The 20,992-nt window shown below is 42.3% G+C and overlaps 1 protein-coding gene and 1 long non-coding RNA gene across 4 annotated transcripts in view; both read left to right on the forward strand.

Annotated features, from left to right (window-relative positions):
- RNF11 (ring finger protein 11) overlaps window positions 1–20,992 on the forward strand; it is a 30,185-nt gene that overhangs the window by 846 nt on the left and 8,347 nt on the right. Inside the window, exon 1 of one of the 2 annotated variants that reach the window (XM_023932443.2) lies at window positions 13,555–13,705. The exons of the other annotated variant lie outside the window; for it this stretch is intronic. Within the exon in view, the coding sequence (XP_023788211.1) occupies window positions 13,673–13,705 (33 nt within the window). The 5' untranslated portion in view covers window positions 13,555–13,672. Of the gene's footprint in view, window positions 1–13,554; window positions 13,706–20,992 lie in introns of those variants that run through there. 2 annotated transcript variants of the gene reach the window in all.
- On the forward strand, window positions 165–7,863 carry LOC111933059 (uncharacterized). Of its 2 annotated transcripts, none has more exons than XR_015273888.1 (4): window positions 165–2,894; window positions 4,442–4,742; window positions 5,047–5,208; window positions 7,081–7,863. It is a non-coding gene; the product is annotated as an uncharacterized LOC111933059 (long non-coding RNA). The 2 variants fall into 2 exon arrangements; XR_015273887.1 differs by having other exon boundaries at window positions 4,442–4,553.

Genomic DNA, 20,992 nt, shown 5'->3' on the forward strand with positions numbered 1-20,992 from the left:
AGCAGCATCTGATCCCCGCTAAGTAACTCCCCCAGCGCAGGGGATCCTGTTTCCCTCCGTCCTGTGGGGCACCGGCGGGGAAGTGTTTCTCATTGTTCGGTGGGGTCTTGTTTTTTTTCTGTCTCTGAGAGAATCTGTTAATTTACATCTCGATGACGAATCAGGGGGAAAGAAGGAAAAGGCCGGGTATTTGCTGTGATGGCTTTGCTGACAGCGGAGGATAACGCCGATGTGCAGGGGGGATGGCGTTGGTGTGAGAGCCTGCGCTTGGCCGCCTCTGGAAGGGATGGACACGGAAAGAGAACCTGAACTTGGGGTTGCACTTTTCTGCTCCCGGAGATCTCCGCCCCTGCCTACAGAAATGTGTATCGACCTAAACAAGCGGTCTATAGCACTGAAAAATGAAAATGAAAACCATCCAGCGGTAGACCTGCACATTCTATTCGAGTTTGGAAAGTATTTTCCTTTCTGAGATAATAGCATACATTGCAGAGGACTCTGTAGAAACGGCAGCCGAGACACACATTCTGGGGAGGGGGAGGTGACTTGAGGAGAGCTGTATGTTTTCTAGGATGGGAGTCATTCCCTAATTGCAGACCCTGATGTATAATTAACAAAATTGCAGGAAGTATTTAACCGGACAGGCGTGTAATCTACAAATGCTTTAGCAAGTTCAAGAATTCCACCCTGGTAGGAGCCTCATAAGTGTTGAAGAGAAGCCCTACACGTAGCAGCCCTTGCTGGTGCCCTGAAGCTGCACTGATGTTTCTTGGCAGTGTGTGCCTGATTGTTTTGTTTGGGTGTGAAAACTGAATGTCACAATACGTTCCGTGATATGAGGAATTTTATTTTTTTTTTTCTGATTTCTGAGCTGTGGCTGCTGAAGTCCAGTAAATAGAAAGTGCTTGGTGACAGATCAAGTTTTTTAAAGGTTGTGTTACTCTAAATTAAGCCTTCCATGGTCCATGAGATTTAGAAATGCATTATATTTTTGTCAAATCAGCATAAAAAGTTTAACTGTGCAATTTATTGCATTTTTATTTGTGGTTCTAGAAAGACTTGTGGAGGTTTTTTACTTCTGGTTGTTCCCTTTGAAAGCAACCTGTTAGCCCTTGTAAGAGTCACCAATCAGATATATGCCTTATGCAGGCCTTCTAGTGTGGATGTTGGTGTAGATAACAACTCTTCCTCTGTTGTCAGAGGTTTTAAATTTTTTTTTCTTGATGAAGAACTTGTCTGTAAGTGTGGATGGTTGACTGAGAACATGACAGACAGTAAAATAAATGAACCCACAGGTGTCTATTATCGAGTAAGTGTATTCATAGCAAACCTTCCCTCAGCTGAAGAGCTGTGCAGCATCAGGTGATGTGCCCACAGGCATTTGGCTGTGTCAAACATCACTGTCTGTCCTGAAAGCTCCTCCACTGATCCTGGCAGCTCCTAAAGATTCACCTTAGGGTATCCTTTAGCGTCTCTTAGTCAAAATCAAAGCTACTCTTCCCACAGATTTCAAACCACTATGGTTTGTGACTTTAAAAAAAAATAGGCCTTAGCTACAATATTATGCTGCGTTTTGTGCACTTTGAGGTTGAGGGAATTTATAATTTTAAATTAATGTTTACAAGATAGGCAAAGCTCTAAATATGAACAATTGCTGATGCTCCAGTATTTGCTTTTGTGCTAGAGATAGGTCACTCATTTTAACTTTCAAGTGGCAGCTCAGAGTTAGTGTTACAAATGGGAAAATTGTGCCCTTGTTCCTGGTAATCATTTTCTTAAGTAATGTCTTAACCAGAGTTAGTGTATAATGTGTAGACATTAGGAATGAAAGCAAGGAAGGGGATAAAATAAGTTTGAAAACTTACTTGTGGCAGCTAGCCTTGAGAAACTGGAAGGTGAACAGTTTTAAATCTGAAATTTCAGCTGCAAGTGGACATATTGTAGAAGAGAGTAAAATCTGATGTGTCTGTTGCTCTTGAGTTTGCACTTTGTCAACTTCCTGAATAGCTCTTGCAAGGTATGCAAACTAAGGGAAGGAGGTTTGCTGGGGGAAGATACACAGTTGTAGGAGAAGACTTCTATGTTAATTTGACATTTAAAGTACTTTTTCATGTTCTGACAGGATTGTGGCATTCATGTGGGACTCCTGTTATGCCATAATTTTTATTTGCCTATCCGTTTCCAACTGCAAAATGTACCCCCAGTAAAAATTGCAGTACAGCATGTCAAATTCCTTTGATCAGTGAGTGCTATTAACCTGGCTGTGTAAAATCCTACTTTCAGAAGTGAGGTTGAGAATTGGATTGACAGTATGGAAAGTTATAATAATGGGAATAGAATAACTTCCACTGAGAGGGTCTGCAAATACCTGTCTCTTGGTTCCTGTGACAGTAGCTGCTACCAGCTGCCGCAGAAAGGCCTCAGAGAGGAAGCATCATTTTCATTTTAAACAGGTATCTGAATTAATGAGAAAGTGTCCCATTAAAGCATCAGATATTTTCCACTGCATTGAGCTTAACCACTAACATGAGAAATAATGAAAACACACCAAAAAAGAGTGTGTTTTGATGGCAGGGAGGAAGGAAGTGATTTCAAGAGTGGACCAACATTTTCATAGACACGCTAATTTTGAATGCCTCCATTTTAGGACCCAGAAATTACAACTGCTTTTCTAAGTGTTAAGAACATGCAGTTCCATATTTAACCAGGGAATCTGTGATTAGGAAGGAGTTAGCTTTGGTTTTGTTTTTTTTTCTCAGGTCCTCAAAATTGAGTATGCTTTCAAGTTTGTTTTCCTTTTTGGTGTATGACTTCTTCACCATCTGTTGGCAGTATGCCTTCTGCTGTTTTTCCATACAAGTTCACTGGGTTTTTTTCAGTTTCTCTTACTTCTGGTAGGTCTTTTCAAAGACTTTATTTTGCAGAACAGTTATGTCCCTTTTCTTAATCCTTGTCTTATATTTCTGTTCTTAAATAATACCTTAATAGCTGTAGGAAATAATTTGCCATTTTATTCAATTTTGGAATTTTTACCCAGTAAAGTACAAAATGCTTTACACCTTTTGTCCGTAAGTTTTTTGAAAGTATTACTGTGGACAAATACACTGCAGTCTTCTAAAAAAGATACATGACACTTGCTGAATTACTTAGCTAAAAGCATGAGAAATAAGCACAAGATCTTGCTGTTGATTCTAACCACATAAAAACTCATTTGATACGTTGACCTGGCAGATAGACTAACAAAATATTTTACCCTGTTACCTGAAGAGTTCCAGAGCACCCTCTGGTTCTTCATACCACCTTGTGTTGTCTTACAGGCCCAGATAAAATGTTTCAGTGGATCTAGTGGATTTATTTTTTTTTTTATTTGGAGGGATTAATTTTAAACCTTTTGGCCTGGATACTGATTTGATTTGGCTGTAGGCACAAAATGAGACGAGAGATCACAAACATGAGCTTAACCCAGTGCTGTGCTCCCGTAATCCTCCAAAAGCTGTTGAGGACAGCAGGTTTCAAAAGTGTAATTTAGGATGTCTCATGGCTTCTCTTAAAACTGAGGTTGCTGCAATAGCCTCCTTGGGCCTCCTCTAAGCTGAGCTGTCACCTGTACACAGTGTACACATCCTCATCCCTCTGGCTTGGGTGCTTCATTCCAGCTGTTCCCAGTTCAGGGAGGTGGCACATCAGCCTGTCCTGGCTGTGCCATAGACCAGTGAGGAGCACAGCACAGTAGGTGCAGCCCTGGAGGTGCTGAAGAAGTTTGAACAGTCAGAGAATCTTCTTGAAAGAGTCCACTGCATTTCTGTGTGAACCTTGCCCTGTGGATGGGAGTGTTGGATGCTTTTTGCTCAAGAGAGAAACCAAGCCTTTGTTATACTCTCCTCATGCACATTTTCCTCGTGACTTAAGTAATTGTTACATCGGTGTTCTGATGCTATCTTTTCAAAGGCATGGTAATTAATATAATTAAATATTGCTAGCCAAATTAATTCTGATCTAGGAGTTGCACCCATTTATAGAAATGGCTGAACAAAAATTCCCTTGGGCCCCAATAGAAATTATCACCTGCAAGTGCGTGTATTGTACAAGAAAGACTGAGGTAGTGTAACAGGGGAGGGGTTGTGCAAAGCTGGAACTCTTGGTCTGTGTTGGAACACTGTGAAAGGGGGAAAGATGAAGTGGAAAATGTTACATACAGAAAGCTATCCATGAAAAAAAGCAAACCAACTAGTAGGGTTACTTTCATAGAAGAGAAAGCAATATATTTTAAAGTTGCATATGCATGTCTTGCCCTTTTTTCTGCTTGTCCTCCACATCTTGGTGATGATGTGTATATATTATGGTTGAACTTGTGGAAGTGAACTGAAATATCACTCCAGTCCACAATTCCTTAGTCTGGCAGAAAGTTCAAAGGTCTTCAAACCCTTTGTTTTTGTTGCAGTGTTGCTGGTTGGTGCCTTCTGGCAGCAGTGCCCAAGGTGAAGATCAGCTGCAGTGAGGAGGGAAAGTGGTGGAGGAGCTAAGTTGAGAGTTTGCTGCATGGATAAGAAATGGTAGCATGATGTTTGGTGCTTCTCCTCAAGGATGAGATTGCTTGAGTGACCTTATGTAATTCATTCTCAGAAATGAAGAAGTGTTTTAGTAGCTTTCTGGAGTAATATTTTATCTGTGAAAGACCAAGCATTAAGTGATAGTCACTCCTGATAGTTATGATACAGTTTAGACCTGCATTCATAAAAGCTGTAAGTATTCCATGTTTTATGCTGCAGTTCTGGTATAGCATATGTATGTGCAATGCAGTAAGCCTTTTATTAATATCAGGATAGGGCTACACAGTTCATTTTCCATACAGTAATCAAATACATGTATTATTGAATGTCCTTATAGTAGCATTCAAGATTATTTGGTTAGTGAACAATATACCATGACACTTCTTATTCTTCCACAGCTGAAGAATTCAGCAAGTTGTCTAGAGAATTGTGTTGCTGGTTATGGGTTCTAGGTGAAAAGTTTCCTGAGTGTGCTAAGTCTAAACTTCCTTTCTAGACAACAGTTAGAAAAAACCTGCACCTGTATTTCCTGTCTCAATGAATATTGGTTTCAGCATAGACACTGGCTGTCTTTCATTTTGCTGGTGGAGCAGAGGGAGAAGAGAGAAAGGAAGACAGACCAGAAAGTAAAGGATACCAGATGATATCATAGAGTTAGGTAACTTCTATCTTGGAAATACCCATTCATAAACAGTTTAAATGAATATTTTAATTAATATTGGTTGAATATTGTAATGCTTTATCTGCTTAAAATAGATTTTAAACTATAGTTGGTTAAAAATGTGTTAGGCATGGCTAGAGGTAGCGGGAAGAGTATGCTGATGTTTGAGTTATCTGTGTTACCACCTTACTTATAAAATTAGAGCTGGTTTCTAGATTCACTGTTGTTGAGTTGGCAGTTGTTAGGGATCTGTTCCTAACCACTGTGTCCAGAAGATTTTCCAAGGGGAATTCTGAAAAGAAGAGAATATGTTTATAATCACATTTAACAGAGTATTGCTTTCTGCTTCACATGGATTTCTGCAAGAAGTGTCTTAAGTGGGATCAGGATACTCTGCAGAGTCTGTCCCTGTCTGCCTGTGTCCCAGTTCATCACTTCAACAAAGGAGGGAGGCTCAGCTTAATGAGCACTTCTGCAGTCCCTGTAAATGGCTGTAGTCAAACTGGTTGCAGAATGTAAGGCGAAGAAACTAAAAATAACACTTCTTGCTTGTGGCAGACTTGTGTCTTCCAGTCTTTGTGCTTGTCCTTATTTCTGCCTCCCCATATGCACAAAGTGAAACCTATTTGTATTTTGGAGGAGTAATAGTCTGTGGAATAGACTAAACCAAATCAGCCATGACTTTTCTATGAGCTAATGAAACAGTTCCTCAGAGACTGAAGAGTTACAAAATGAGCAGGTTTTTAGAGATGTCGTGGTTGAGTAATAATAAAACCTTTTCAGGGGAAAAAGCTGAAGAGTCACCGTTCTCTTGACTCTGAAAGGCAAAGCAAGCTTCAATTTTGATTTGCACCACAAGAAAAATTGGCTCTGACATTATGAAGGTCTCAGAAGCAGAGCCTTTGACTTGCTCCCTGAAGGTAGGATATGTTTTTGTAGAAGATGCTGTCTTGTCCTGCCCGCCTCTTGAGGGACAGCCATAGCAGTGACCTGCCCCAGCTGAGCAAGAGTTGTGTAACTTCTTGCTGGGTAAAAGTGCACTTCAACCAAAAAAATTCCCAGCCCCAAGACTAAGCAAAATGCACCAAAAAACCCCACTCTAGCAGCCCTAGGATAAGCTATCATCTTTCTTATTTAATGTCTTCTGTTTGTAACTTTAGCAAGCCACTTAACTGGTCTGTGCTTTAGTTTCTTCACTGTAAAATGAGGAGTGAAGGAGTAATAAAGTTTATCTTTATTGTGGGCATGCTTAGTAATTTAATTCAAGTTTGTAAAGGGTTCAATGGTAATTTGATTTTAATAAAATAATGCTCCTCTATTACAAAAGGAACCTCTGCAGAAATTTATGAGAAACCTGATGCTGTAGAGAGGGAGCTTTATCATAGGATCTGTTTAGCGCAGTAGATAAGTCTCCTAAAATCTGTTTTGGAATCTTATAGTTCAGCATTTATTTGGCAGCCTGCATTCCAGATGCTTGATTAGTAGGAATGAAGAGTCTGTGGAGATGGTAATAAGAAATCTTTCCTAATCAGGGTGATGAATCTTTGCTATGTGGGAAGATCATGGATTCTTTTGGACAAGCCAACCCAAACATGCAATACCACCCTCCCTAAAATCTAGGACCACCATGCATTTAGGAAGCTCTTCTGTTTCCCGTATGTACCTCGGGTTCTGTGCTGTGATCAGCTGTTGCTGGCTGTACATCTGGAGTCAGTTTCTGACCCACGGAAAATAAACCACTTTTATGTTTTGAAGAGATAATGATCTGTGGAATGGACTAAAGCAAATCAGCCATGACTTTCCTATGAACTAATGAAACAATTTCCAAGAGACCGAACAGTTACAGAGAGCGATTATTTTATTTACCAGCCCCTCCATAGGAATCTGCCAACCACTCTGTTTCTCATCAGTGAAGAAGAAAGTCAGAATGCCGGTGGCATAAAAGCTGCTGGGCCAGGATCCACACACGGTGACACGGACAAAGAGCAGATGCGTGCAGCAACTGGAGGAGGAGATAAAAGAACCATCCTTCAACCGCAGTTGCGTCAGCCAAATCACAACCAGCTGGGTTATTGCACTGGGCATTTCTGCTGATCCACCACAACGCTCACGCATGCTCTGTGCGTGTTTGCACGCACACGTACCCTCTGTCAAAGGCTGGGCTGATTTTTGAGCCTTCTTGTCCTCCCTCTGTTTTTAGCCATTGGTTTAGTTGAGGGAAGATGTAGACCTGAGGTGTCTGGGGAAGGACTGAAACTGTTGGAAGGATGAGAGAAACTGTGACTCAGGAAATTTGGTTCCTGCCTTAGTCCCAGCATGCAGTGATGAATGTGCATACTGTTATCCTTGCAATACTGAAACCTGTTTCCCTCCATTGTGTTTTGGACACTGGAGTGGCCTCTCACCTGCTTTTTGCTCAGAGGGAGCAATTTGTATTTCTAGAGGCAAGGTTCAGGAGCATGCATGTAGTGCCCTGCCCTCCAAGGCCAAAAGCTCATGCAGGTTCAACTTCATCCTCAGTCAAAGACAAGTCTCAGCTGGCTGACAGGGCTGAGTTTCCCAGAGCTTGGGACTGTAGCTAGCCCACATGCCAGTAGAGTTTGGACTGCTGAGAGAGGTCCTAGAAGCATCAAGGAAATGCCTGCTTTATGACTAATAAAATTTAATGAAGCTGCTTGACTATCCAGTTGTAAGCAAAAAATGAGTCAGTCTGTGTTGGTTTGGACCAAAGCAAGGAATTGACCATCTTGCAGCCATGATTAAAACCATTACGTCTACCACATGCCACCAGTTTCTAATCTGTCATGGCAAAACTGCTTTAAAATAAAAAATCAGAATAGAATATATCCCACAAATACGTTTTAACATAACTACTCTCCATGTATAAATAGCTCTGTGCAGACTGTAAGGTATCCCTGTAGTTCTCACTGCTTTCACTCTGTGTGGCTCTCCAGATGATTTGGGTACAAGCTCTAGCCAGAAGAAAATGAAGCAATATTTCTCTGTATTTATTCCCATAAGATGTATCTTGGTAGCAGGGATACAAATCTCTAACAACTCGGTGTGTGAGCTTTACAGAATTGGATGAGGTTGGGTGCTCTTGCCCTTTCTGTTTCAGAGCTGTGGGAGGCTTATTTAAGAGATCAAAGTGCATCAGAGTCCATTATTTCAGTATCTATGGGACAGTATAATGCATGAATACTCTGGGATGATGCCTGTGTCTGACTTTTATTCATCACTGTAATTAAAGCCAGAAACAGAGCTTGTTCTGTGCACTGAACGTTAATCACAGTGTTTTATTAATACAGTTGTTGAAATCTTTAATTCAGATATCGTATAATTTTGCAGTATAGATTAAGACTAGTATTTATTTTGCCTGAATACATTAATTTTATTTAAAGTTCAGAAAGGGAAGAGGTTGCTCTCAGGTTTTGGACAAATGAGTGCAAGCATTGCTTGACTGCAGACGTACCAAACTGCTAAACTGGTTTGGTCTGTACTGTAGCTTAACAAAAAGCAGTGAACTGCTGTATTCAGTGGAAAATATATAAAAGGCTCAGCAAACTAGTGCTCTAAATTCAGTTTTAGTTAAGACACTGAAATTAATATTTTAACATCTGTAGACTTTATTTTATGCTCTGTAGTAATACTTGCTTAATTGCCATTGCCAGTTTCTGATGTTTTGGGATTTCCCTTGGTTGTTTTCTGTTTAAATATTATGATTTTTATTGCAGTTGCATCCATATATCTTTAGTTTAGTTTATGAAATATGACTAAGATGTTGCTTTAGTGTCTGCTTCACAGAGTTCTTTAATGTTGCATCTATATATTTGGAGACCTTGAGGCAGTTGTGGATTGTCCCGTGGAGAATGGTGTCCTTGAAAGTATATTACTATTCTTGGAAGGGAACAGAATCAGTTTTAAAAATTCAAGCAAAAATACTTAACTTTAACTGTTAATTCTTTTCTTGTTAATGCTTTTTCACCTCTCAGTTCCTGGCTCTCTGTGTCTCTATGGGCTGTTTTGATTGTGCTCATAAGAGCTAATGAAATCCCCTAATACTGAAGTACAGGCCCACAACTCTACTTGAAAATTTTTAGGGATCTGCTGATTGGAAGCTGGTGAGGAACACTGAGGTAGTGTTGGACTGAGGTTTGTCCCGAGCTGAGGAAACTCTTCCTGTCCTGGTGTCCCACTTTAGCTGATGACACCTTCATGTTGCTGCAGTGGCTGAGCTGGCCAGGTGCCCCAGTGGCTGGGCTGGGTTAGATGGTGGCTCTTTGCTCAAACCTGAGTGAGATGCTTGGTTATTCTCCCACCTGCCCTCAACTGGAGGTGGGAATGTGGTATTTAATCTGTTGGAGGGGATTCATATGATAGCTCACCTGGAGCTGTGCTGGGTTGTGTGTAATCATTTCAGCCATCTGTAAGAATTACAAATGAGGTGCAGGGAGGATTTTACATTGTCTGAATATATAAAATCTCCCTGAAATTTCTGTGCCCTGAAGTTGTATTTGCTTTACTCTATGGCTAAACTACTGAAAGTGAGTTTACCAAAGAGTGCTCATTCCTTCTGTAAATGTAGTGGGTTTCTCAGTTCAAAGTAGATGGAGTCAGATATTCAAAGAGACAGTGTTTAATGGCAAGTTTTGTTTTTAAAAGTCCTTTAGGAAACATAAAAATACTATCCACACAAAATTTCATGCTCTAGGTAATCTTTTATCTCCTCTAGAAACTGTATTCTTGTTCAATGAGTAACCTGGTTTTTCCTGCCTCCCAGAAGAAGCAAGATGACCTAGATGTAGAGCTTCCTGGGGAAAAGTTCACCCTATATATAGCATCTCCTGAAGTGTCTTTATGTAGCTGTCATTTACTCTGAGCTGATGAACTGAAAGAGGAAAGAGCTGAAGTTTTAGGCTGTGGTAGGAAAGAAGGGTGTTTTATCCCTCCTTTTTAGGGGGGATCTATCTTATGCTCATGTTACTGATTGGACTACAGCCAGGTGAAGGCCAGGTGTCCCAACTTCCAGCTGTAACACTGTATTTCATGTCTCTGTGTCTCCTCGATGTGCTGTGGCTGAGAAATGACCAACTACCTCTGTTAAAGGAGTGGATTGGATCCTGCCTTTGTGCCAGCAGGAGTTTCTGCGCAGGAAACTCTGAACACGATATCCTGGGGTCAGTGTGTTCTTTGCTCCAGTCAGATCATGCAGATGGAGACCCTTCCAAGCAGCCCTGCTGGCACAGTGGTGTTTTTACTGGAAAGCAAAAACTGGGAAAATGGTAGTAACAACTACATGACAGATGCTACCAAACAGGCTGTTGGTGTTGAGGGATCAGGCAAGTGTTGCCACCTTAAGGTGATGAGTCAAATGGTGAAGTGTACTGCAGGCTGAGGGAAATCTGCCTGTCCTTTTGTCAGCATAAGGCTTTTTTTTAGATACAGGAGAGTTTATCTGAGTGCATCAGCAACCTGAGTGATTTGGACTTCTGGGGAGACTTTCTGGGAAGAGAAGGGTATTTTCCAAGTCCCTACAGAGAGTGCCACTGCCTAAGGGTGCCACATACTTCTCTCCTGGGGCCTTCACGCTTGGGCCAGTGGCACTGGAACCCATTGGTGCTCCTGTGGTGGGCTGTGTACACTTCTGGCATGCGGAGAAAGCAGCAGCTGTGTTCATTTGACTTGATGGCAGGATCCTGCTCCAGAGCTTGAAAATAATGACTTCAACAGGCCCACCTCAGGAATGAACACAGCCAGGGCCGGAGGAGAGGCTCAGAGGTTGTCTCTGTGTTCAGCAGACCCCTGGCTAAAACCAGGCAAAAACGTGGTGTGCCTTGTACTTAGTGTTGTATGTATACATGTTTCTGGGACAAGGAAGTCTGATCTAACCCTCCACTACTGTCAAGAAGGGATTGTTTCACTTTTCCTTCCTGTTTTCCACATGGAGCCCTGTTCTCTGCAATCACTCCATGGTGGCTCTGGTGCTTGGTGGGTCAGCTCATACATTCAAGTGTCTGAAATGGGTTGTGTTATTCTTCCTCTGGGCAGATTAGTGAAATGAACTGACTTCCTGGTGAAGACTTGATTTATCAGCACTTTTTGCCACCTATAGATTGCATTTTACTTAGGGATATGTATGGGAAGATCTAGAGGTGTCATGTATTAGATGAGTGCTATTACTACCAAGTATTAGAGAAGTTTTGACTTTTCCATGTTGAAATAAAGGCTATACTTGGACTTTACTGTGTACCAGAGCATTCACAGGATGAGTATCTGATACTGGTTTGGGCTGTGAGTGCATTTGGGAATGGTCTGTGCGTGAAATGCAGTTTGAAGTTGCCATTTTTAACTTCAGCAGGGAGGTGATTTCAGTTGAAGGGATTTTACTGCTTCAGGACAAATGTCTGATGTGGACAAAGCCTTAATTCTTTATTTATTAAATGTCATCTTTCTGGTTTAGAAAAAAAACCAAAACCAGGAAAAAAAAAAGAATCTAAGTTTGTCTCCCATAACCACCTTTAAAGATTTTTGAGTGCTTTTATTTGCTATTTTTCTCGCTAGAGAAGCTTCATTAACGGTTCATGAGTAGGCTTGGTAAGTGCAGGAGTGTCTGAAGACTTTGACAGCCTGTTCATATTGTGCAGCAGACTGTGATGTCCCTTGGGACAAAACTGACCCCAGTAACATCATTGATCTGCTTCGTGGGTGCTGCTCTGCCTCTTTCTTCACACAAGCTTTCCAGTTATGACTCCATGGATGGTTTCCAAAGTCTGAATGTTGCTTGGCAAGCTTTGTCACTGCTGTTAGGAGTTTGATTACCTTTGTGCATATGTATGTCAGGACTGCCAGTGTCTGTGGCTTTTAATAAAACAACCTCCGTGTTGTCTAAAATGTTTAGAATTAAGAAATTATGTAAGTGTGCAAGAGCAGGAGCTAGGCTGGCTTCCTCAATTTGACTGTCTTATTTTATATGTTGTGTCTCCTTATTCTAGTTTGGCATCTCTCAGAGGAGGCCACTGGCTTCCTCTTGAAGCCAGTCTTACTTAAGGCAAATAAAGGGACAAAACCATGTTTCAGAAAATAAATTTGAGAAGCAAATCTTGCTGCTTCTTCATGCATCCACTCATGCAGCATTACCAATTCTTCTCCTTGCTGGAGTAGTGCTGTGCTCTTACATAGCTCGATCACCCTTGCTCAGAACCTTTCTGAATTCAGAACCAGGAACACTGAATACAAGCATTAAATAAGATATTTACAGCTTTTTTGCACCTCATTAGCTATGTTGGGTTAGTTTTTGGCTTGGAAACCTACCAAAAAAGCCCTCAAAACCACAGGAGATGGGGCTGCTGGGGCAGAGAGGACACCCTTCCTTATCGGTCAAATTCTACATTGCCAGGGCTGTGGGGCACTGCAAAGCTGTAGAAATAATTTTCTGAATGAGACCACTGAGGTTCCTTGGATTATTTCACAGAATATGCTGGCTAGGTTTCAGTTTGAATACAGTTTTATAGCATTCAGCTGGACAGAACATAACTATTTAAATTAGAGCAGTAGCTAGTGCCCTTTCTGCCTTAAAAAGGCTTAAGTAATACAGCAAACTAAAGTAAGACAAATGCTATTTTAAATCCTAATTGCAGAATGGTTACCAGCAGTACAGTGCCTGTAGATTGACACAGACTGCAATAATACCATGTACACTTGTCACTGATGACCTTACATTTTGCTTGCCATGGGCCAAATCCTCATTTGTGGCACAGCTGCCTGGTGCTAATCAAGCAACACAAGTGTAACTTCCAGCTAGCATATGTTCAGCAGAGAAAACTTTATAAAGGTCTTTTGTTCAGCCCTGCCTTCATTCCTGCTTCTGCCTGTAGATTGTGCTGCAGGAGAAAGGGTTTGGCCAAGATTGTTTGTGTTCTGCTGTAGGTATTTTCCATCAGTGGGCTATCAAAACCTTCCCTGAGATCAAACAAGAATTCCTGATGGAAAATCATTTTGCCCAAGATTTTATTCTCACATTTAAAACTTTTGTTTTGTTGGTGTCTTAAACTTCCAAGTGGGCATGATACTGTTTGCTGACCTGGCTTCAACAAAATGAGGCTTGGATTTAATGAGCGTTATCTTTTGTATTTTATTTAAATTAGCATTGAGTTAAACATGACAAGCATTATTGCTAGTTTTTACACTGCATCAGAGATTATATTAATTTGGATAACAACTGTTTTCAGTACAGTCATGAAAACTGCATATTAACAAGTGTGTGAATTGGACTGTTTTCTGGTGTCTGGACAAGGGGATATATGGATAATTTTGCATATACTCAGTGAAGTTATTTTTTTGCAGACCATGGATGATTTTGAAAGACACTGGTTAAGCTTTGCCCTGTTACCCCTACAGGGAGCCTCTTTTGATCAACCAAGAACTAATTTCAAGAAGCTTATTTCACAATTCTAGATTGTTTATGGCAAACTTGCACCTCTTATTCTTCTGCCAGGTAGGTCTCTAGTTGTTTCTCTAACATTTACACTCCTGATTTATTTAGAGATCCTATATCCTTTTCAGCCTTTGTTTTTCTGGGCTAACGCTTCTATTTTTATTTTGTTTATTAGCAGAGATGATATTCAAACAACTTGGTTTTCCTGAAAAACAAAATGTCTCATCTATAGTCAGTGAAACAAAACAAAAACAACAGTGAAAAAAAGAAAATATTAAAATAGGGCATGTGTTAAGTGATGGAGGGAGCATTGACTGACCTGTCAGGATTTTGCAGTGGATTTGTCATGGGGGCTCATAATAGAAGTTAGAGACAGTATTTAACTCCAGATCTGCAGAATGTGCAGAGGGGTAAGCACCTTTTCACGTGCTGCTGCATGTTATCCTCTCTCACTGGGGTAAACTGTTCTATAAAATGGAACACCAGGAGTGCAGCACTACATGGAATGATACAAACAAATTAGAACCAGGCCTTTAAGTTATTTCAAGGCCAAGTTCTGTATAAAGCTTCAGCAGAGCGGAGAAATTTTCTTTAACTAGATTTCTAGTCTGAAATTACTCTGCAGGGTACTTGCTTACAGTGTTCAGCAGACTTCATTTGATGAACACTGGACTCCTTTTTGCTAAAGTTCAGCGAGAAGGCCATGCCCAATCTTTTTCTGCCCCCAAGGAAGAATATAGAGCTGCCCATCTCCCAGAAGGATTGGCTTATTTTTGTTTCTACTGGGTGATTCAAAACATCAAGTGAAAGAACAAAAGATTGTGTGCTGCAGTAATTTCTACTCATGTCTTTACTGCACTGGAGATTAATCTGTAAGAAAGGTGGTATCCCATTTAAAGACAGGAATTCAGATTCATCTTGTTACCTTGCCTGTTTGGTTCAGCAAATCTTTTGGTGTTCCCAGGGAAGCACGTTCCCCGACTTCATTTAACTGCAGCTGACTGTAAGGAGACAAAGTGAGTTTAGTCCTGAAGACTTGCAGGAGTGGCACTAAATGCCATCTGCTTCCCAAGTTACTCTGCTGCACCCACTGCCTCTTGGAGAGGTCTCCATTTGGGGGTCAAAGGGTGAGCTGACTAGAATGTCAGGAAAGATAACAAAAATGTTTCATGGTCTTTTGAGTCATGATATTTCTGTTTATGAAGTTGTAGTCTGAGCAACAGGCTGCTTTTTCTCTTGGAGTTTATCTAGGTATTACAGTTACCTCTGTAGTTACACCCTAATGACTCCCACAGTGACAAGACTAGATGTCATAAATTAAACGTAAAGAACTTGCAGGTTTTCTTAGTTAGCTGTTTCTTAGATAGCTGTTTTGCTGGGGCTGTGTGTATTTTTTTTTATCTCCAAAAAGTCTCAGTGTTACTCCGTTCTGGCGTTCTGTTGTGACTGCAGTTTGTCTGTGCAAGTATAAACTGACAAAACTTATTTTAGTGAGCGTGTAGGTTGCAGCAGGACATGGTTATTCCACCCTAAACATTAATGCAGGAGAATACAGTGAGTACGAGTGTTTCTTTATATTTTCACAAAGCCTGAGACTGTTGGTAGTGTAATGTTCATGACATTGGGCTCTCATTTCTGACTGAAGGGGACAACAAAAGTAGCATGAACCTCACCCAGAGTGGTGGAGTTACACTCCGGTGCAGGACCTGAGCTGTATCCTTGTATGTGTGTGTAAATGTTCTTGGTAAATTAGAGCCTTTAAATCTGCACAGACAAATTTTATGTTTCCATGAGACTTTCTCAACTCCAGCTGTGAAACTGCCTCCTGTGTATCACTGTATGTAGTGTTCAGGGTTTCTGGTGCTCCTCACACAAAGTGAAAGATGGATTGTTGCGTACAGATGAGCTGAGGCTGGAAATCTCCAGGCTTTGCAGCTGCCCTCATGTGGGTGTGTCAGGGTGAAATGGGGCTTTGTCTTCCAACCAGTCAGTCCATATTCAGAAAAATGACCTCTCTGTTTTCATATCCCTCCTCTCAAACAGTTTTCTGTTCTTCTGAGATTTTGTGGCAGCCTGAGCCATAATTCAGGCAAGTACTTAAGTAGGTGCTCAAGTGCCATGTCCCTGGTAGTATTTGAAATCCTTACTAAGTGTGCTGCTGGGGCTGTAGTGGTAGATTGGTAGATTTTACTGATCTGTGCAGACAGCAGGAAGAATCCATTGTGGAAACTTCAAGTTTTCCTTCAGAAAGGCATTTGCATGTAAACAAAACCCTGTCTTCCATGACAGAGGGTGTAAACAGGGGAATGGGCTGACAAAATAGAGGTTTTTCTTCATCCCACTGGAGCAGAACAGGATGAAATGGGAGCTGCAGAGGCTGGGTTGGGCTCTGTGCTCCCCATCTCCCCCCTCACCTTTGCAAAACTTTGGACCTGCTTCGGTTCCCCCTTCAAACCACCTACTCCAAAAGCACCTGTGCTGAAACGGACATGGGTGTTTCTGGTATGAAACTAGGGCAGGCAAGATCCAAAGATGAGTGTAAAAAGCCTCACTACACCATAGATTGAAAAGGTTGATTAGCCAGGTGTTTGAATGTGCAGTTAGTGGTGGGGGGTTGTACCTTATTTATCTGTGAAGCTGAACGTTTACAATTTGTCCTGCTTGCACCAGCAACTGGCTGTTTCATACATAGCAGTGAAATGAATCCTTGTTGTCTGGTGACACATTAAAGAGATGACCAGGTGCCCATTGAACTGTCTCTGTGCATTTAAAACTTTAAAATAGTAGGAAAAACATGTTCTGGAAATATTTCACTTGTATAACCAATTCCTGAGAGAGCTATTTATGATTTCTCTACCTGTTCTTGGCACAGGCTTTTTTTCTGTTAGAAGAGGTTTGACAGTTGCATGAGATCACACTTGGATTGGTGCCCTGCGAGCTGAAAACGCAGAGTCATTGCTTGCGAGGACAAGACTTAGCTGGAAAAAATAGCAACATTGCCCTTGTGTTCACTGCTAATACTGCATCGAGAAGTGGAGCTCCATCAAGCTTTAGTGTGCCTTGATATTCATGCAGTCATTACTTGCTTATAAATAGAGAACTGCTTAAAAAAACCCCAACAAACTAAGGGATTTAGAAATATTCATTTAATGCCTTGGACGTTCCTTTAAGATTAATAAATGACTGGATGAGATGAGCCAATAGGCTGACTCTGTGCCTCTGGCTATTTACAGCTGCTGCTTATTAACTCAGAGATGAAATAATTAATGTTATTATCAGATGAAATAATTAATGTTATTATCAAATGATGCTAAACAAATAGTCAGATCACATTTTTTGTGTGCGCTCGTTCTCCCTGAAGCAGGAGATGGCAGCAAGTGGGTGCCTGGGGGAAGTGTTGGTGTCCACACCATGGAGCTGTGCCTCTTGTGCACAGCCCTGGCACCAATTCAAGCCCCAGCTCCAGCCTCAAGATGTGGCTGAAATCACAGAAAACCCCAGTCAGTCTCCCAGGATCTGGTGGAAGGGAGGAGCTCTGGGTGGATGCTATGGACACCCTCTCCAAGCCCCCTCGCCAATGACACCGGGACAGCTGTGCACAGAGATTGAGACTGTGTTTGAGGTGCCCCAGCACAAGGCAGGTGTATGTGAGCCACATCTGTCTGTGGCTTTCCAGCAGGCTGATGCAGAAACAGGTTTAAGAAAAAAGCTGTGGTTATGCTGTTGCAAAATGCAGCCTTGATGAATCCTTTAACTGGCCTCGGGAAGCCTCCTGGTTGCCTGTGCATAGTCCCCTGCTGCACTGAGGCTTCTCACACACTTTGATCTCAGGGTATCCTCTGTTCATTAGAAATTCAGATGCCAATAAGAAAATAAAAAGGCCTGTGGAGCTGAGTGTACCATCAAACTGCCAAGGTGTGGCAGCTTTCTACTTGAGCAAGCATTCATAACTGAGGATGGCTTTGTTAAAAAGGCAATTAAAATATTTCAGATGGAGGACAAAGTTATGATGCAGTGAAGTTTAACACAGATTCCTGGGTTTTGGAACAAACCCTGCTGTCACGGGCTGCCTCACAGACACAGTCTCACAGCAGGTGCCCCACACCAGCGGTCTCTCTGCTGCAGGTTTTCCTGCTCTGTGGTTACACAGACCCAGCTCATCACCAGTCCCATCTGCTTTTTGAAGCTCTTCTGCAATAGCGTGTGGACTGCTGCCCCTTTTCTCCCCCCAAGTCATTTATCCTTAGTAGAGCAATCTGTTTTCTCTCCTTTCCTTATGCTGTGGCAGAGCTTTGTACTGCATGAGAGTCCTGCTCTCCTGAGTCTCTGCTGTGAAGCGTGATGGAAAATTCTTCTGTCAGGTGTGGCAGAGGTTTGCAGTGTGTGAGATCTTGCTCTTCTGAGTCCCTGTTTGCTGCCAGTCCTGACAGAAAAATGTTCATCAGGTTTCTGCTTGGCTTCCCTTGCTGGGGGAGCCCATTGCTGGCCCATCTACCTGGGCTGTGGCACAGCTTGGCCTCATCAGCTCAGCCCCAGTAAAGCGAAGGTCCCTGTCAGTTTGCAGAAGCATTCTCCTACCTTGCCTCTTCTGTGTATTTTGGTGAGGTAACTTTTAATTTCTCTATGAAAAGAACAACTGTGTCCTCTTTCAGACTTCTTTTTGGGGCTTGCTTACAACCAGGTGGCTACAAACAAGCAGTTTGTGTCATGGCCTAGGATGGTGCGTGAGGGGCAGATGATCTGAGTGAGCTGCTGCTGTGCCTGTTTGTTTTTGTTACTTGTGTTACCTCTTACCTGAAGCTGAATTGATGCCTCACAGAGACCTTACATAAAGGTGATGTTCTCAGTCTAGCTGGGACTGTTGTGTCTGTCATCAGGAACCTGATGTAGGAGCACCTGAGCTCCTTGATAGGATGCTTTTGGATGTCTGTGGAAAGGAGCTTTAGGCAAGGCTGTTACTGCATTCTGGAGTCCTCTTTGCCCAGGGAGGGTGCTTATCATGTTCAACAGTAACACTCAGCCTAGAGATGAAAATAATTCATCACTTGGTTTCTCCAATCTTTTGATATCCTACTCACTCTTTTTCTAAAATGCTTTCCTAGTTCTGCATAATATTTCTCTGCTATGTCTTATGATGTTCTTATTAGTTCAAACTAGCAGCCTTAAATACACACCTATACATGTCTATTTACACACTGAAGTACAGTATTTATGCTGTATTTAACCCTGTATTTATGCCTCAGCAGCACTCCCCTGATGGATTGACAGCTCGTGCTTTCAGCTTATGTGCATTTTCATGTTTACTCCCTGGCTTGGCCCCTTGTCCCTGGTCTGTCCTCTTGGCTAATTAGAGCTGATTTCTATATTTTTGCTGCCTTGTTCCTGAAGTCCTCAGAGAGGGGCTGTTTTGTTCTTAGAATTGCCATCAAACTGACCTAATTCTTGCCAGAAAATACATTTTAGCACTCTTGGTGTTTTTTAAGTGTTTGGAGTCAGATTTTCACAATTGGCTTGAGTCCCAACAGGGGCACTCCTCCCGTTTTCCTCTTGCGTGCCTGTTCCCAACTTTCCCAGCAGCTGCAGAGATCACACTGGCAGTGGCAGTGGCTTGTTTGCTTTCCACGAGGGGGAAGAGTCAGTCGGAGCAGTGTCCTTGGAGCCACTGCAAGGGACGTGGCAGGACCCACAGTCCTGAGGCAGTGCTGTTTTAGACCAGCTGGAGTCAGCTGTGCCCTAATCCCCAAATTCCCTGAAATGGCACCATAAGCAGGGACTGCGTGTGCTTACTCAGCTGCACTGAGTCTGTGGTTCAGTAGCAGTTCAGGGCACAGAGTGCACTGCTGTTCACTCTTATTGCCTTACATTGCCCACCTGAATCCTTTATATCCCTGTATTCTTCCCTGGGACTGCCTGTCCAGTGATCCATACCCAGCCCTTCCTACAGAGGCCTTGCACACACTTGTCCGGGTGATGCAATGCTTTGGGGTGGGAGCTTTGGGCCAGGCCCATGTCTCAGGTGGCAGAAGCACGTGTGAGCTTAATGTACCCAGAGGTGAGTCAGAGCCTCGGGCTGGTTTGGGGTGTGCGTGGGGATGGTGTCCAGGACAGATCCCACGTGTCTGTCCCTGATCCCACATCAGGGAGCAGGGCAGGGTGTGAGCAAAGCCTGTTTGCTGCTGTGCACAGGGCCTGGCTCAGTGAGAATCAAACTCTGTGTGTTCCCCAGCATGATCAATACTACCATTTTTAAGCGCTTACCCCTTCGATTTATACTGTAAACAAGTTGTACTGACTGATATTTACCCTTTGCAGAAATCCAAGGTGTCTAAAGGAAGTGTGAACGATTCCCCTATATCTGTGTGGACTGTTTGTGTTCTGTCAGCTTTTCCATCATAGCTTCCTCCATCTCTTGTGCTTGAATGCAGCCTCCAACAAACTCATTAGCTTCATTCCTTTGTTTGGGGTGTTCTTTTTAATTTTTGCTTCCTGCTACCCAGCAGTTCCACAGCAGTAAGTGGGTGGCACATAGTAGGTTCACTTTACCTTTCTGCAGAGGAGACAGTCTGAGAGATTTGTTTTCAGCCTTTTCTACCTCAGAACTGTTTTCTTTGCCCCAAAACTTCAGGTTTTTATCTGCTGTTAAATCTACTTCTCGGTTTTTCAGCAGCCATCTCAGTTGAACCCGAAGTGCTGTGTTTAATACAGCCATAGCAGTGTAATAACTGTCTGCTCTTGTCAGGCCTAAGGAGGGGTTCCTGCAAAGAACCACTTGGCCTAAGTGAGAGAGAACATGTACCAATAACACAGGTGTGGGGTTTCTTATGGGGTAGGATGATCCACATTCACGTGCTGTTCTTCCACCACCAGCTGCAGAATTGATTGCTGGTCCCTTCTGCTACATTTTCGCCCTACCCAGCTGCTTTGCTTTGTAGTCCCAGGGGTGTTCCAGTCTCAGGAGGCTGTATTTTGAGCCTGAGTGTCCTTAATTTAATGTTTAGGTGCAACTCTTCTTTCCTGGCTTTTCTCACTGCAGCAGCCTGACAGAAAAGCATGAATTTTTATAAATTGTTTATGAATCTTTTCCTTCTCAACATAAAAAAAAAGCCTATTAAAATAAACATACTGGGAGCTGTAACAAGAGGGCTTTGTTATCTCTCAGAAGTTGTGGCCTGATGCTGTAAGTTGAGCTGTCAGTGAGGCTGTTTGGAGGGATGGAATCAATTCTCTGGTGGGCAATTTACTGGTCTGGGACATGTTGGTGCATAAGTTACTGACTTTCCTGAAAAAATTCACACTCTGATGTTTGATGAGATCTCTGGAGAAAGGAACAAGGACACCTAAAACTGA

Source organism: Cyanistes caeruleus, chromosome 9 (assembly GCF_971803275.1).
Source record: "Cyanistes caeruleus chromosome 9, bCyaCae1.hap1.1, whole genome shotgun sequence".
Lineage (NCBI taxonomy): Eukaryota > Metazoa > Chordata > Aves > Passeriformes > Paridae > Cyanistes > Cyanistes caeruleus.